Here is a 17,962-nt window from a genome sequence, read left to right as displayed (position 1 = left end):
GCTGCCAGGATTTCTTCTTAAAATTTGTAAAAAAAAAGTAAAAAAAAAATTCTTCTTAGAAATTTGAACTCAATACCTCAAAAATTACAATACTCAAATATATTGCACACCAACTACTTGCACTACACTACAATTGTTTTGTCGATTTCTCGTTGGATATATGTATGTTGAATGTTCACTCTCTCTATCTCCCCTTCACACACAAGACGAATTAACTTACACTGATGCAACATTACATTAATATGTATTTTTTTAATTGATTGTTGGATTGAAAATTTATGGTCGTCTATATAAATTTTTAAATAAATGTAATATCATTTAAATTTTGAAATAAATGTAATATCATTTTTTAGATTATTGAGGTGCATCAGAATAAACGATTTAAATACTTTTTATTTTACAACATTAATTTTATGCACCTCAATAGTGTAACTAAATGATTTTAGATTTATTAAAAGCTTTTAAAGATAATTTATATGATATCAACTTTCAATTTAATGCTTCCTTAAAAAAATGTTCTAATTTTTAAATATTTTTTAGTGGCAAATTTAAAATAAAATAAAATAACTATTGAGTAAAGTTATTGAGTTGTGTAATAATTGTGTGATGTTGCATCAATATAAATTCCAAATAAAGTTTCTAAAAAAATCCAAATAAATGCTGTTGAGTGTACTCTACAAACAACATTTATTTGGATGTATTTGGAATTAATTTTTCGATTATTGTATTACAAAAAACTGAAGGATACTAACAACTTCTTTAAGGAGTTTGATATTATTTTTTTTGCTTGTAACGGGACTAGACTAGAGAGTATAACATATTCGATATATAAACCTTATACTTCATATGTACCAAATAAAAAAACTTTTTACTTCATATGTCTCAAAATAAATGACATAGTTAGACTATGTGCACTATTTTCAATATATTTTCTACTCCTTAAAAAAAAACATATTTTCTATTAATATATAAAGACAAGTAGTCATATAGATGTTTTTGAATTTGTCTCGATGAATTTTTTAAAATTCATTTTTTATAATGATTGTTAATAGATAATTAAATATGTTAAATATCTAAAAAATTACATCAAAATATGTGAAATAATCAACTAAATCACTTATTTTGGTACAAGATCATGCTAAAAAAGATTGAGAAGCGTAGAAATTAAAGTATATGGAAAGTAAAATTATTCTTTTTTGGATTGACAAGAATTAATCAATTAGTTCTGAAAATTTTAATTTAAAAAATGTGAAATTTGTTTCCAGTTTGTCATTCGATTTTTATTATATGTTTTGGGTACACAATAGAATTGGTTGAATGTAATACTGGAGTAAAAAACGTGATTTGATGTTTTTATGTTGTTTGGCTAGATAAAGTCAAAGAAATTTTGTCATCCAAAATTTATTCTTGTAGAACCGTATTTTGAGCTTTTACGAGTTTTTTTTTTTTGTTGGTTACAAAGCTAAAGTAAAAGAGAAAAAAGAAACAAACAGACAGAAAAAAAAAAAAAAAAAAAAAACCTAAGCTCTAGGGAAGAAGGTTTCCATGGCGTCGCTTCTAATCAAAGGGAGGAGGTCGGTCGGAGGAGTAGCATGAATAGAAAGATCTTCATTGGAGTTGGCCCTAGGCTTCGCCATGAAGTCGGCGCATTGATTTCCTTCACGGAGGCAATGATGAATGTTGAAGTTTCTTGAGGACAAGAGATCTTTTATATCATGGATTAACACCGCATAAACATGGTAACTTGGAACATGACCAGTGAGGAGTCTTATGGAGAGCAGAGAATCTGAATAGCACACCAAATCTTCTATGCCCATTGCCACAGCTAGACGAAGACCTTGTTGATTTGCGGTGAGCTCGGAAAACAAGATGTCAGTTGATATAGGGATGAATCCAGAGAATCCCGAGAGATAATAACCTGCAGAATTACGAATAATCCCACCGAAACCCGCTCGTATAGACAAAGTAAATTGATTCTAGTTGGACACTAATATATATTTTTTTACTATTAACTTTAAGTGCCCCTATAAATTTATTATCTAAAATTGAATCACAAATTTATCTACATCTATTGCAAAGATATCTAAACACAATTTCTCATAAAAATCACATATATTGCAAAAATATTAAAAAATAAATCACTTTACATATGACTCACTTTTAATCAATATCAATTTTGTAAAATTAATTCAATCAAAATTAATTATATTATACAATCAAACACACGCTTAGTGATACAAAAATCATTTTTGGGTTTCAATTTTCGATTTCTAATTTTGGTGGTTAATGTTTCTTAAAAAGAAAAAATTTGTTGGTTAATTTCATTTTAGATATTTTTTTATACCGTAAAGTTTTGTTGGATACCAATATCATATATGCAAAATTAGTTTAAAATTTAAATATAAAATGATGACATGACATTAAATAACTAAAATAAGGATTATATTCAACAAAACTAGATATATCAAAGTGTTCATCTTTCTAAAAAGTTTAGTAGTGAAAACTACATGATATCAAAGTGTTCGTCTTTCTAAAAAATTTAATAGTGATCTAAATCAAACGGACTACAATCTTTTTCACTATATATATCACTAGTGATGTTTACAGATATGCAAGATGATGTGAATATAGGTGTGCATATTGCAAACCTAGAAATCATCAGATAAGGGTCTGTCCACTTCAATATCTTTGATTTAATTCCTCCTTTTGTTGTTTACTTAACTTGCCATTCCCTCATTTATAAAGATCGATTTGATGCAAAATATTGTCAAGCATATATAATAAATATGTTTCTCCGATATTATTTGTAGTGCACAAAAAAGTCCCGTATTACGTGAAAAGTTGAGGCTGGAGTAGTTTTAAACAACACCCACATACTTCAACTCGACTCTTTTACGAGCGACAAAACTGCGAGGCTCACCAAGATTCAAAACAAGCAATACATCAGAAACTCAATGTTGCGTTTTTGTGGTCATAACATATTGACGCGTCAAGTAGTATGGGTCTAACATATGTCACACTTGAGGGTTGGCAAACTCTTTAGTCTCTTAGCTTCAACTAAGAGGGATCTTTTACGATAAACAAAAAAAATCATATTTCTTGGAAATTGTGGCTACGCATAGCTTATAAACAACATTCATTCTCCTCAATTCAACAAAGCGTCTTTTTACAAAGGACAAACCTGAGGTCTCACACAAAGTCCAGAGTAGACAATACCTCAAAAATGCGTTGTTATGAACTTATGGATGAAACATTATAACACACCGTGGAGTAGTCTAACTTATACCACACTCAATAGATGAGAGATTCTCTAAAGAGACTATTGGTATTATCTATTGACCAAAAATTTGGTATTTAGTTATTAATTTAGATGTCAAAAATTTCAAAATGGTAGTCATACCATTTTTTTTTTTTTATTTGTCAACTTTGTTGATGATTAATATTAATATCCATCGGATAGTCTATCTAACCACCTTTAGTGAGTCTTCTCCCAACTAAATTTTTTCAATCTACAAGACTATAATCTAAAACTACCGCACATATTTTTCAAGTTATATTGATTGAAGTTTTTCAATCTCTAAATTAATTAGGCACATCACAACAAATTCTTGATTGTACATTATGAGATGAGATATGAGATATTTTGTCATTTTAGAATCCTATATGTGCTCGACTCTCATTTGACTATAAAGGGAGTAAGTTAAAGAATTGCCTAAAAAACATATACATAGTATCCTATATAAACCAATCTAGCCATGAAGGATTAAATACATATTCTAAATGTATAGGGTTATTTATAGTTGTATACTTTTCTAATTGAAGATAATGTCATAATATCATGTAGCTTAAATGGTGGAGCTAGTAGCTACTAGCTAGGCATAGGCACAATCCTTCTTAAATTAAAACATATCCCTAATAGTAATTGAGTAAGTTATGGGGTGGCATGAAATATTTGTATTTTCTCTAATCAGCTCTCAAATTAATTGAAGGTGGTTGAACTTATTAAGGTCTAATATTAAAAATGGTTCCATATTGAAAGAAGAAAAAGTTACTGTCTTAGATTACATGTTGGATAGGTTTCGTTTCAGTGAGAAGTTTGAAATCGTGGATGTGTGCATGTGTTTTTAAGGGGAATATGTCAATGTCAGTAAATTGAAGTCCAACCTAAGAGATCAATATTCAAAGAGGCTTCAAACAAAGGGATTTGTTTGTTGGCCTCATTTTGGTTTCTTCTTGAAGTGGAAATTTTGGGTGCTTTTATCAGGAGAACAGTTGCAACTCATATATTGAGAGGTAACCCACTTAGGTTGGTGTAGGGTTGGTAAAGAACTAAACCAACTCGAATATAGTTTGAAATTCAACTCGATGATTAATTTGTTGAGTTTGGTTCATAAATCAAATGAGTTGAATTTAAACTACAATTTAAGTTTGTTAAGAGGGTTGTTCCTATAAAATTGGAGGCCTAACTCTCATATTAAAGATAAGCCCCTAAAAAAACATAATTTTTATATAAAATAAAAAGAAGAAAAAAGTTTATAATGTTTGTTTTATTTTATTTTCGGAGAGAAATAATTATACAACAAGTATGAGCCAGGAATTCTAAGAAATACTCTAAAAAAAATAAGAACAAAAAAAAATTATTTTGTATTTTGGGTTAAGTATGTTTTTAGTCCCTACAAAATCACAAATTTTTAAGTTTAATCCCTTTAAAATTTTAATAGTAATTTTAGTTCTCCATAATATTGTAATTTGTAAGAATAGTCCCAATTTTGAAAACTTTTTTTAAAAAATGGACACTTGTAATCCTCCAAAATAGTCCCTATAAAATGCAAATTGGGATTAAAAATGAATAAATTTTTTGTAGAGATTATACTTAAAAGCTTGTAATTTTGTAGGACTTAAAACATAATTAACCCTTGTATTTTTCTTTCAAAATATATGGTTAAATAGTTAAGGAGAGTTGGATCAAATTCTTTGAAAATATATGGTCAAATAGTTAAGGAGAGTTGGATCAAATTGGAGAAAGTATTACCTCAAGAGTTTTACTTTTTCTACCCTGCTGCCTTCTCGCGCGCCCTGCAATATTCACTAAAATACCTCAGGTCTGGATTATATAATCCGGACCAGATTGTTATGCTTTCCAGAAAACGAAATATGGACCAGATGTTATGTGCTTTTTTGTGTCTTTCTTTGATGTTAAGGGTCTTTGTTGACCGTTATATGAACCCCACACAAACTGCAATGCTATTGCATGGTTCATATGAACGGTCAACAATGACCATGACACCACCGGCAACCCTAAAAAAATAAAAACATTTGAAGAAAATGGAAGAAAAGAGGTGAAGTGATGAATGAAGATATTTGTTGAATATGGAAACCTATTTATAGCCTAAAACAAGTCCTAGGTCATTACTACAGTCAATGAAAACGTGTTAGTGGTTGTAACCGTCCAAACCTACATTAATGGCTCTCTTTCAAAAGAATCCAATGCTGAAGCTTTCCAGATTATACATTCCGGAACTTCCTTGGCCCTACAAGAAGTGTCAACTTTTCCCTTGTTCACCATTATTGTATTAATCCGGAAAATATATTCCGGAACACAAAGGTACATTCCGGATTTTATTTTCCGGAATACATCAGTGGCATGGCCGGTGGCTTGCACCACATGTTTTTGTCGATGGTCACACGTTTTTTGACTACATTTATTACCTCTCAACGGTTTTTGACCCACCCCCTCCTTATAAATAGCCTTCCAACCCCCACCATTTCTTACACCAGCCTCTCTTACCCTCTCCTCCTCTTCTTCCTTCTACAACCATGGTTTTTCATCGTTGGCCTTTCATGGATAAGGGCCTCGTTGAAAACTTTCAGGGTTTGTATGAACGGTCAATGAAAATGGAACCGCGCTGCAACAAAGTGCGGTTCATATGGGGTCATGTGAGTCAGTGTGGTTCTTAGCTTGGCCTATATGGGCGTAAGTTTGAACACCCCTACCTCCCTCAGGGGCATTTTTTTCTTCTTCCTGCCCTCCTTTTCCCTCCTCCTTCGGTTGTCTTCCAATAGGGAAACTACTTTTATGTCATATCACATAGTAGTGGTTAGACTTTTAGGAGATTAGAATTCGGCTCTTACGAGATTAGAAATAGATTTAGGATCTTATGTAATAAGCTTAAAAATCTTGAAAATTATTGTAATGTATTGTTCATATATTAATAAAATGAGTTGTTTTTATGTTTGTGTCTTTTTATTTTTATTTTTTATTTTATTTGCATTTTATTTTACAAATTTTAAAGCTTAAAATTGTAAAAGTTCTTGAAAAAACTCATTCCGGATTTTAAAATCCGGATACATCTGCAAAATTCTAACAATACAATCCGGAAAAAGAAATATGGACCACATGTATAAATGGAAGAAAAAAAAAATAGGACGCACGAGTAAAGGCATAAGGTGGAAAAAGTAAAACTCTTACCTCAAATCCAAGATAAATTAGGCCCAAATTGAGGCCCTATTATACTGGAAAAAAAAATTAGAAATTTGCTGATGACACATGTGTTAAGGCTGAAAAACACCACACAAAGACTAAAATGCCTCGGGGGCAGTTAACTGCCGATGGAACCGAGGCAGTTAACTACCGCAAGATCTATCGACAGTTAACTACCGATGCGAACCTGATACAAATTCAGGTAGAAGCTCTCTCATCCATTATTACTCTCAATATCTCAAAATTTCTCAAATCTTTCTCAAAATCTCTCTAAAAATCCCAACCAAAATTTATTCAACAAAATCACAAGTAAGTAATCATAGCGCTATTAACTTACATTAGTTGTTATAAATGTTTATCTTTTTTAGTTTTTGAGTAGATTTATTTTATTTTAGTTTTTGAGTAGATTTACATGTTATAATTCATTTTTAGAGTAGATGTAAGTTGATTAATTTTGTTAAAATGTTTGCATGATGTTTATGTTATAGTTATGATTTTTAGGGTTATTTTAAATTTTGGTGTTTTCTATTTTTTTTTTAATTTTAGTTTTTGAGTAGATTTATTTTATTTTATTTTACTTTTTGAGTAGATTTACATGTTATAATTCATTTTTAGAGTAGATGTAAGTTGATTAATTTTGTTAAAATGTTTGCATGATGTTTATGCTATAGTTATGATTTTTAGGGTTTATGTTTAATTTGCACTCTAAGTGTTTGATGAAATGCTTGAATGAGTTTTTCATTGATTGCTTAATTTTTTATGGTGTAGGTTTGAAACAACGACCGATTTGTTTAGTGTTTGCATACACTTCAAGAGTGGAAATTCTCAGATGTTCACAGTTCGGTACATTAATGTCACGTTAAAAGGTCTCAAGGATCAACTAGATGAAATCAACCAAGGACTCAACCCCGGAGACACAAGGAGGGTGAAATACATTTGGTATGAACGTCCAATGTTGGACGACGGGAGAATAACGTTAAGTCGGCTAGAATTAAAGAACGACAACGACGTGAGGAGCATGTTCTCAATTTTTTGGAAGCATAGCATGGTTCCGTTTATCGATATGTTTGTCACGTTGCAGAGATCAACTGAAGATATTCTCAACAATTTGATTCCGCCAGAAGATCGTGATTAGGTAGGGAATGCACCTTCCAACTACAACAATTGTCTTACCTCTGAAATTGGATAAGGTCAAACCTATTGAACAACAGCTCTCAAGCATTCACCCGAAAGTTTTATTGTTCCTTTCAAAAATTAGGTAGTGTCTTTATTTTGTTGGAATTTAAATTAAATTCTTGTTGGTTTGAAAAATCAAAAGATTAATAGAACACAACATGTATTATGCAGAATCAACTATATAAGTTATGATATCGAATTCCTTCATATAAGATGAGTGTCATGGAATGCACCTCATTCTTTATGTGATGACTCGTCTTATATGAGGGAATTCGATGTGATAACATATATAGTTGATTTTGTAGAATACATGTGTTGTGTTATCTTCATTCTTATAAGACACTTGGAACAAATCACACGCATAAAAATACGTTTTATTTTTATGCGTCAGCGCAAAATCGAGGCTCGATTTCTGCAAATCGTGGCTCGATTTTTCCAGAAACAAAACTCCCAAAACTGCATCCAAAATCGTGGCTCGATTTCTCCAAATAAAGGCTCGATTTTTCTAGATTTCTAATCCTCAAATTTTGAGTCAATTCACAACACATAGCATGACCATTACATCATGCAATATTTCGTCCAAGACCAAAATCATCATGCATGTCATCAACTCAAAGCTCATCAAAAAGTTTGCAATTATATAAACATGACACGGTCAAATCACAAAATCAAACATACTGCATAAACACTTAAATCCACTCTAATATATTCTTGTACCTTATCATAAATTGCATCCATGATAATATTCTTTTTGGTATCCTATTCAGCAGAATCAGCATCTCTCTTTCGGCCTTTATCTTTGAATATATTCACCATTAACAATTCTAGTAGTACTTGACTCTAATCTCAATTCCTAAACAAGGAGCCACTCACATACCACTTCAAATATGCTCATTGATATTTTCCTTTTTAGAAACTCTTTTAAGATTTGATGTAGGTTCAACAATTATAAAGTCAAACACAAGCTTTCAAATAAATTCTTTTTTAGAAACTCTTTTCAGAAACCCTACAATTAGGGTTTTTGCCACCCCAATGGCTCCACATATATCCCACCAAGCTTTGATCATTTGGACCGGCTATGGACCGATCTCCACTCCGGATGCTTGTAGTTTAATACTTTTTGTCCTTCCCCGTTTGTTCTACGGGTATCGAACTTTGGTCTTCCCCCACAACCTCATATTGCTTAACCAACTGAGCCGCGCTTATTGGGTACTTGGCAACTACTTCATTATACATGCCCTCAGTCAAGTGTAACTTGGTCGACAAATTCATTTTTAACTATAATCAATATTTGAAATATGAACATAAAATAAATTATTTATGATCATAATACGATTATGATGATGGATAATTATCCTACAACTGTATATATAAGTGTAGCGGTAAACATTTCTAGTAGAACTTCTTATGAGATATCGATATTTATGAAATTATACAAATAATTTGTGTGACAAATATGTATCACAAAGTATAGACATTTCAAGTTTACTATTGTAACCAAGTCAAAATTAAAGTTTACTACAGAAATATTGTTTTTTATAAGCAATGGCGGTAACCGAATATATTCAAAGGTAATGTGATGTGATATGATATTCCCCATTAACATTCATATCAACACATTATTATGTGTCCCTAGACATATTTTTCCAACTATTCTCCCCTCCATCCTAAGCTAAGTTTCTATTCTTCCACATTTAATCTTCACTCTCTCCAATTCTGCATCCTTTATAGTTAATCTCTCTCTTGGTTCTGCTACTAAACAAGAGAAAAATGAACTACAATCATAGAGAAATTCCTGTTACTGAAGGAACAATTACTAGTACAGGCATGCACAACAATATCAACAACCCTTATGTTCAGCTTTCTCCTGCTAACCCTTCTTCTGCAGCTGCCAACCGTGAGTGATTTCTATGAGATTGTGATTTCTGCATGTAACTAAAGTTGTTATGTTTTTCAGTGATGTTGATAACCATGTTGTTGTGATTTTAGGTCCTAATCCAATGGATAAAGTAAGTGGTGCAATAAATAATTGTAGTAGGAAGGTTGGAGAAGCAACTAGACATGCTGAGAACATGGTTGACAGTATTTGGAATCATGGTGAGTTTTACTCTATCTTTTACTTCTGCAGCTAGTCTGTGTATCTTTAAATTCTTACTAGACTTTATATTCATTAGGGTGCAATAGAATCCATTTATCCATATTCATCAATTGCTATATCCATTTAATTCATCTACTAAACAGTAATGAGTTAAATAGTGCTTTACCCCTGCAAAAAAAAATTATCCTTGTAATTTGAAGATTCTTTGGTTTTGGACCTTCATGGCATCAAATTACAAAATTTATGGTACTTTCGCCCCCTATAATATGAGCAAATTTCAGTTTACCCCTGCCATATCATCGATTTTGTACGGTCATAATTCATGAAGGTCGAAAACCAAAGATTCTTCAAATTACAAGGATGGAATCTAAAAAATAATAAAAAGTTACAAGGAGGTAAACCGGAAATGGCCTATATTACAGGGGGTAAAACACTATTAACCCAAGAAAAAATTATAACAGCCAGACCCTTATGAGTTATTAGTGATTCATCCCCTATGGAACCCATTTTGAATGTGTACAGTCAGAATGAGTTCTAGTCCAGCTGATGCTGCAATGGCTAGATTAGTTCAAGGAACAAAAGTGATTGCAAATGGAGGGTCTGAGAAGCTATTTCAGCAAACATTTGGAGTGTTTTCAGGAGAGAAACTACTGAAGCAGTATGTTTGTTACATATCAACAACTGCTTCAGGACCTGTAATTGGAACACTTTATATAACAACTAAAAGGTTGGCATTTTGCAGTGACTATCCAATGTGTCATCATCCATTCTCCTTGCAGCATCAATGCTTGTACTATAAGGTACTTCCTTATCTCATTGCCTGGGTATAATTTCATGCATCTCACACATTTGGTGATTGGAATTTTTCAATTTAGCATCTTGTCAAAATTTGAAGTAACTTCATGGTATGGTATCTATCAAGTGTTAATTTATGTCTAACATAACTTGTAGGTGGTAATACAGCTGGGTCAGTTGGGGACAGTTACTCCTGCAACAAATAGATTTAACTCAAGAGAAAAATACATCGAGATTTTCACAGTGGATGGTTATGAGTTCTTGTTTATGGGGTTTGTGTCATATGACAGGGCTCTCAAAACTCTGAATGAGGTTCTACACCAATATGGCAACCATTCCAGTGGAAATGTTAATGGTCACCTGTTGTGAGTTGTGACAAAGCATCTGGTCTGAAAAATCACATGGAACACTTTACTGTGTGCATGGACCCACCCTTCAATGTACCCTTACATAGTTATCTCCAAAAGATACATAAATTGAATAAAGAAATAAAAGGAATGTACCTATACTATTTTACTTTACAAAAATTGCATTTTGGATTTTCTATTTTACTCACACCTTCAGTTTGTTCGTTTAGTTTTTTCTATAATAAAATCAAAGGTTTATAAATTATACTATAAACAAGTTCATTGTATTTCCTTTGTTCAGTTGTGAAGTGAAGTGTGGGATTATGAAGTCTCCTCTATTAACAATGCAATAATTCACACAAATTGATTATATTTCCCTTTATTAAGAAAATCAACCAACCGAGGTTGATCTAATTAGAAAGAATTTGACTCATATTCCACAAAGCCGTGAGTTCAAATCAAGTTGCAGATGTTGAGATTGACGGGTAATTTATATCTCTATAAACCAAGTGAATCTGATAGGAACCAGAATTCAGAGAGAACTGATAAACTATTACAGAAGATTAGTCCCGGTAATCCCAGAGCCGAGCTCCTCAGAGAAAACAATTTCTCAGCCTAATAACAAAAAACAACTAATTTCCTACCCCTCACTTCTCCTCCCAACTATTTATGCTGCAGGTCCTAACAAACTGCCAACCCAGCAAGTTTAACCAATTCCCTCCGTCTAAGCACTTCTGTTTCATACGCTTAATTCTCCCATGTCGTGGGATTCCCATGCTTTGAGCACAATAAAGGACCTACTCAATCCTCGGGTCCTATCAGAATCCCCAAAACTCAATGAAACTAAACTTTATAATAAAAACAAAACAAAAGTACACTGAATCTAGAGTACCAAGTTCATCAGAACAAATCAAAGCTATCAACAAATAAATAACAATTTTTTTTTATTATACTCAAACAAATAGAAGGAATCCTCTAATTAATTTATCATGCACAATTACAAAATACAGAAAAATGTAGAGACTATTTTCATCTATTAGCCGACACAGCAATGTACAAAACCTCAGACACTGATCATTATCACATAGCTGCATAAGAATCAAGGACAAAACCTGAACTCTTCCAGAAATAGCTTGAACTACCAGGCAAAGTAAGTACAACAAGTGGCAACACTAACATATTTCTCTTTAAGCTACATTTGCAGTGTTGTTTTGAGAGACTGTGTCAAACTTCAAGCTCCTCGCGACGTCAAAGAAATGTGCTACAGCTTCTTCAGGTGTGCCAACAAGAACACCATGCCCAAGATTAAGGATGTGTTGTCTAGGTCCTGCAGACCTCACAACCCTGAAAGTGTCAAGTAATCATATTAAGTAATCAAGATAATTGATAATTCATCAGCAAAATTCATTTATCCAATCTTATTCATGACAACGAGTGTTCTCATTTGGACAAAAAACTAGTAACATAATAACAGTAAGTGATATCAGCTTGTCACCACGTCATACAAAACTTTGGCCTTTCTGGCAAAGGTACCCCATTCTGATTAACCCAATTCATAATTTTGAAACTAAAAGATTACTAACATAGTAACAATTCCTTGAAAAACATTTTTATCACTATTTGTTCAAAGCCCTTCGTGCACTATTTTCAGTTTTTCAGTCAGTTAAGCAAATACCAGGGAGGTTAAACCTACACACATCTTAGATACTGGATCATAAACAGAAAAGATCCAGAAAGGACATTTGCGAGGAAGATCCTGGTAATGCATTTATCACCACGTAATGAAACATCAGTTTCTCATTATGCGGAATCATCTGGGAGAGTCACTTAGGAACTACTCAGATGTAGTGTTGTCATAGTGGCTATAGCGTAGCGGTACATGCTATAGCGGTATTTGAACAAAATGATATTGATTTCTGATTCGTTATTGAGTACAAATTGTGTTCAAATAGTGGCTATAATATAACAGCGCTATAGCATAGTAGAATTTAAACAAACCACTGTTTTTCCATGATCTGTGATTGACGACTCAATGGTGTAGTCTCTCCTAGAACCTATATGGCAATAGCCATAGAAAGACGACACAAATGATTAAGTTAATGGCAGTTATGTCACCAACCTCTGAATTTCTTCTGTTAGGGAAGTAAGAGGAGAGAATAAGGAAGCAGGGTCCACATTTCCTTGCACACCTATCCCGCTACCTAATCTTCTTCTCCCATCAGCCATATCCACTGTCCAGTCAAGTCCAATAACATCAACTCCAGTGTCTACCATACGCTCGAGAAGGCCGCCATTTCCATTTATATAAAGAACAAGTGGTGTGTCTGGGCACTTTTTCTTGACCAAATTTACAATCTGGAAGTTCAGAAAGTGTAATATTACAAATGAGAAAAAGAAAAAGAGAAATTGGCACAATAGAAGTTAACCTATAATTTTCTATTTATGAAAAAATTTTAAACAAGAAAAGATACCAATAGCAATAATTATCTCAACGAAATATATAAACAATATGAAGATGTAGCTTCTGAGTTCTAATTTCAAATTTTCTCCCGTGAAGTCACAAGCACGCTTAATATCGAATGAGCTTATGTAATAGCCAAGGCTTACACAAAACAAGTATTTTCCATTTGCTGCAAAAATTTACAAGTTACAAGCTTTTACCAATCACATTATTTACCAAACCAACCAACCAAGAAGATTCATGGAGACTTGGAAAAGTATATACTAATTAACTTGACATAAACCTAACTATTAAAAGCTCGGCCAGCTACATGCTATTTCCCTTTCTTCAACAAAAGAAATTGGTTATACTTGGCTTAATAATGAAAAATTTAAAAAGATAAAACAATTTTACCAGGTAAGAAAGAAATAGGAATTTTCCCTTAGTTTACCTCTTTGATATAAGGCTTTGACCAGAGTTCCCACATATGAGGTGGCAGTTGTCCACCCCATGAATCAAATATTTGTATGCAGTGAGCCCCAGATTCCACTTGGAAAACGATGTAATCTGCTATTGCCTTTGACAAATGAGAAAGCAGAGTCCGTAGTATGTGTGGTGCTGTATGGCACATGCTCTTAATATTTGTATATGTGCGCGTTGTACCCCCTTCCACTATATATGTTGCCAATGTCCAAGGTGCTCCCACAAAACCTAAAACAGCGGCATCACCACCAACCTAAATAAACAATAAGTAGTGAGGGAAACATGCTTAGAAAGATAGCCATGATATAAAAAGTGACGACATGTTGCAACCAAATTTTACCTCTTGCTGCAGGATCTTAAGTGATTCTCCTACAAATCTAAGCTTGTCGAAGTCAATTGGGTGCAAAACCTTTAATCCCTCCTCAGAGCGTATCGGTGACTGTATTACAGGTCCCCTCACATCTTCTATGTCAAAGTCAATCCCAAACGCAGGTAGAGGTGTTAGGATGTCGGAGAAAATAATTACTCCATCAGGCCTGAAAGCTTTCCAAGGCTGCAAAGAAATTTCTACAATGAGATCAGTCGTCTCTGACCTCTCTCTGAAGGATGGATGTTTCTCAGCTAACTTTCTGTAAATAGCCATGTACCTTCCTGCTTGGCGCATCATCCATGCCGGAGGACGGCTAACAGGATCTCCTCTCGCAGCCTTAACCAAGAGAGGATCTGATAGTAATTAAAATAAAAAAAACAACGAATTCGAGTCAATTTCTCTTGCCTGTATCTCAGCAGGGTCACATCTGCATGTGAGACAGAAATGGAAGGATAATGAAGGGTAAGAAATGTTCGTAACATTATTTTCAATGATATTGTTTATGCGACATTAATCACATTCAAAGAAGTTGCAATTGCACGAATACAATGTTAATTGGCTTCTAGGAATAAACAGTAATTTACTCTTTAAAGAAACTTTCTTTCTTTTTTTTTTAACAGCCAAAACATTATTGAATAACCACCAGCTCAAGGAGAGCCAAATGGATTGAAAAATACAAACAGCAACACTAGCTGATACATATTAAAAGAACAACACCAGACAGGCCACAGCAAAAACAGAGCTGCTTAGGCACCACAAAAAAACTCCTGAACAGACCTACATAGCATACAGTCAGAACCATACTAAAATAAGCCCCACCAGCAGTAAACCGATCAGCTAATTTTTATTTTTTTGATGCTGCAAATATTATTGAAGGCTAGCCGGTGCAAGACCACAAGACTGCACACACCAGAAAAACCAAACAAAGATGCCGCATATATCTTCGAAAAACAAACACCCGAGAGGACAGCAAAAACCCTCTGCTGACAGACCATACCCCCTTAGGAACAGATGGCCCAACAGACACTACCAAAGCTAAAAAAGACCAAAACCAGAAGCCCACACTACAAAATCCTGGGCTGAAAACAGAATCCAGCATGCATCCAGTAGCAGAAAAACTAACTCTGCCCCTTTTCTGCTAAAAACACCAGCACCGTCCCCAACAGCTGCTATCTTGCTATGCATTCTCTCGGGTTCCAACACAACTCATAATACAACGATGCCTTCACCCTCAGCCGGCTCAAACTCCACTTCCAAGATAAAACCTTAACACAATCCACAATTTCATCCACCTCCTTTCCTTCACACAATTGTTAAAAATCCTATCGTTTCGCTCCTTCCAAATCACCCAAATTACGGCGTTTCAAATAAGCCATAGTCTGCGCCTACTCTTTTTATTGCTGACCTCATTAGTCCAGCAATCTAAGTGCACGAATAAAATAGGAGGGGTAATTATGTTCAATTGCAGCCAACACAAAGAAACTTTCTTTATCTTCAATCAAATTAATCCATCACCTTTAAATAATTCATATAAATTCTGAACCACTCTTTCGTTTAATCAATGTCAACACACAGTAACCAAATTAATAGACTCTCAAGCATGGTTTAAAATTTCGACTGAGTCGGTTGCATTTTCCTGCGTTTTGCCATAGTATGAAAGTTCGCAACATAACATCAACCGCAATTTAAAACCATGCTCTTAGATAGTTCTTAACATGCTGACAAAACAGTATATAACAGACTATTGTATTTAAATCTGTTTTGTTCCACTTCTATAAATGATTCAGCACCTTAGTTGAACCAAAAAGTATCATATTTTTAGCCTAATGGCAATTTTTGTGTAATACTAAAAAAAATTATAACAAAAATACATATCCTAATTTTAAATAAATCAAACAATTTCAGAGTTTTCAAAGTTCAAAGAGATTTTGCTTTCTGGTTAATCAATCATTCACAGTTTTCCTTTATTGCTTCAATTTCAATTCATACATACAATCAAACCAGAACCATAGCATCATAATTCAGAAATGATGAACATATTCACAAATCACAAGATAGGTTGGTTCACAATTCACACAGAAAAATGCATAACAAGTTCAAAATCGATCAACAAATTGACAAATCAAAAAGTTCAAAATTACTAAAGAGCAAATGGTGTGGTAGCAATGGGATATACTCGTTGGACTATGATCCAACTCGGCAGTGTTAGGTTTCAGCTCATCAAAGTTGGATTCTTTGACCTCATTGGCTTCATAGAAACTTGCGATGATGGGATTGTTCAAGTTTTTGTGTTCGTGACTTTATTTATGTTAGGAGCTACGAGCTATGTGAGTCTACCCAATTTGGACTGCAGAAAATAGCGGGTTATTCTAATTCCACTACGCAACAACGCTATAGCTGCTATTTCACAATATTTTGCATTAAATGTGGAACAATAACGATTTGTTAAAGTTTGCTATGTAATAGCACTATAGCATCTACTAATAGCGCTATAGCGCCGCTATAGCCTCTACTATTTAACAACAGACTACTTGTTTTAAGTGATGATGACCGAGAGTGTCATAAAACAATCACTACCTACTCCACACTCCAAGCACATTTAACTATTAAAAGCAACACGCCAAAGTAGTGAAAATGACGATTCATGTTATGTAATGAATCTCTGATAGTTCTATTGAATGAATGATGAAAGTACCATAGAAAAGTTTATCACAACAATGGAGTAACAGACTCAAAAAGAAACTTAACAAACATGTAACAGAGTCTGTCCTGTGTGACAATCAACAAATTTAAACAAATCAATAAGAAACTTAGAATAAGGTCACTAATTCAGCAAACATGAAGAGAAAAAAAGATCCTAATCTTTGTGATAATTGCAGATATAGCCGAAAAACCACATATAGGGTATGTTTGGGTTGACTTATTTAAGCTTACCTACTAACATAAGCACCTGTGACACTATTTGGGAGAACTTATGAAAACAGCTTACACCTTATACATAAACAATTTAAACTGTTTATGTTCGAATCAATTAAAATGTATAAGCCTTATATATGATGATAAGCACTTCGAGTAAAATAAATTGCAGAAGATTAACAAACTCAGCAGAACGGCGGTTGTGTGGGACGGCGACGGTGGAAAGGGACTGATGATATACTTTTTCAATTTTCAATTTTTTTCCCTTAACAAAATTTTTTGTTATAAAACAAACAATGCATATGAAGAGCTAAAAAAAGTCATCATACATGGATAAAGCAACTACATTTAAACTTAAAAACAATAAACCCAAGTGAAAATTGGGAGAAATTAATAGGAAAAACAAAAAATGCAGGTTTTAATTGAAGAAAAAAATGAGAATACCAGAAGAAGAAGATGAAGCGGCAGAGCAAGTGAGTGTAAACTTGGTGAGAGAGGGTTTTGGTTTGAATGGAGAAGAAAGAAGGTTGAAGCAATTGGATTGTTGAAATAAGGGGGAAGATTTCCATCCTAAACCACTGTACAATAGAACAAATTCACAAGTCAGAATCTCAATTCAATTAATTTCAGAGAGAGAGAGAGAGAGTGAAGGAAAACCTGTTGATGGAAGTAGGAATGGTTTCCATGAGGAATTGGAGTGATGAGAGAAATTTCTTTCGTTGTTCTTTTCCTCTAAACTACTACCAATAGCCATTACCCAAAATTACCCATATCTTCTTCATCTTACCAATACCAGATTCTCTATTGTTTTTTGCGGGAAAGGAAGAGTACCTTTCACACTTTTTGAGCCGTTCAA

The 17,962-nt window shown here is 33.5% G+C and overlaps 2 protein-coding genes across 3 annotated transcripts; one reads left to right on the top strand and one right to left on the bottom strand.

Annotated features, from left to right (window-relative positions):
• Positions 1-9,291: 9,291 nt before the first annotated feature.
• LOC11415426 (GEM-like protein 2) lies at positions 9,292-11,107 on the top strand. The gene is made up of 4 exons (XM_003596312.4): positions 9,292-9,554; positions 9,647-9,754; positions 10,278-10,555; positions 10,707-11,107. Exons 1-4 carry the CDS (start codon positions 9,428-9,430, stop codon positions 10,917-10,919), a joined length of 726 nt encoding a protein of 241 aa, XP_003596360.1. The 5' UTR covers positions 9,292-9,427; the 3' UTR covers positions 10,920-11,107.
• A 709-nt stretch (positions 11,108-11,816) lies between these two features.
• On the bottom strand, positions 11,817-17,921 carry LOC11416440 (uroporphyrinogen decarboxylase 1, chloroplastic). 2 transcript variants are annotated; one of them, XM_003596311.4, is made up of 6 exons: positions 17,764-17,921; positions 17,551-17,684; positions 14,161-14,543; positions 13,789-14,073; positions 13,017-13,252; positions 11,817-12,241 (listed from the first exon to the last, which is right to left on the bottom strand). In XM_003596311.4, the coding sequence occupies exons 1-6, from the start codon at positions 17,790-17,792 to the stop codon at positions 12,085-12,087; spliced, it is 1,224 nt and encodes a 407-aa protein (XP_003596359.1). In that variant the 5' UTR covers positions 17,793-17,921; the 3' UTR covers positions 11,817-12,084. The 2 variants fall into 2 exon arrangements, with proteins under 2 accessions (XP_003596359.1, XP_039686627.1); XM_039830693.1 differs by having other exon boundaries at positions 14,161-14,547; positions 17,552-17,684.
• Between the last annotated feature and the right edge of the window lie 41 nt (positions 17,922-17,962).

This window comes from Medicago truncatula, chromosome 2, assembly GCF_003473485.1.
Source record: "Medicago truncatula cultivar Jemalong A17 chromosome 2, MtrunA17r5.0-ANR, whole genome shotgun sequence".
Classification (NCBI taxonomy): Eukaryota; Viridiplantae; Streptophyta; class Magnoliopsida; order Fabales; family Fabaceae; genus Medicago; species Medicago truncatula.
The sequence above is the reverse complement of the archived record's forward strand: the minus strand, read 5'-3'. Positions and strand labels throughout refer to the sequence as shown.

Coding starts and splice junctions, on each gene's coding strand:
- LOC11416440 (XM_039830693.1), bottom strand. CDS start 17,792: ATGGAAACCATTCCTACTTCCATCAACAG. Junction 14,074..14,160: donor TTAAGATCCTGCAGCAAGAG/GTAAAATTTGGT, acceptor TTGTTTATTTAG/GTTGGTGGTGATGCCGCTGT. Junction 13,253..13,788: donor CAAAGCCTTATATCAAAGAG/GTAAACTAAGGG, acceptor CTGAACTTCCAG/ATTGTAAATTTGGTCAAGAA.
- LOC11415426 (XM_003596312.4), top strand. CDS start 9,428: ATGAACTACAATCATAGAGAAATTCCTGTTACTGAAGGAACAATTACT. Junction 9,755..10,277: donor TGACAGTATTTGGAATCATG/GTGAGTTTTACT, acceptor GAATGTGTACAG/TCAGAATGAGTTCTAGTCCA. Junction 10,556..10,706: donor ATCAATGCTTGTACTATAAG/GTACTTCCTTAT, acceptor CATAACTTGTAG/GTGGTAATACAGCTGGGTCA.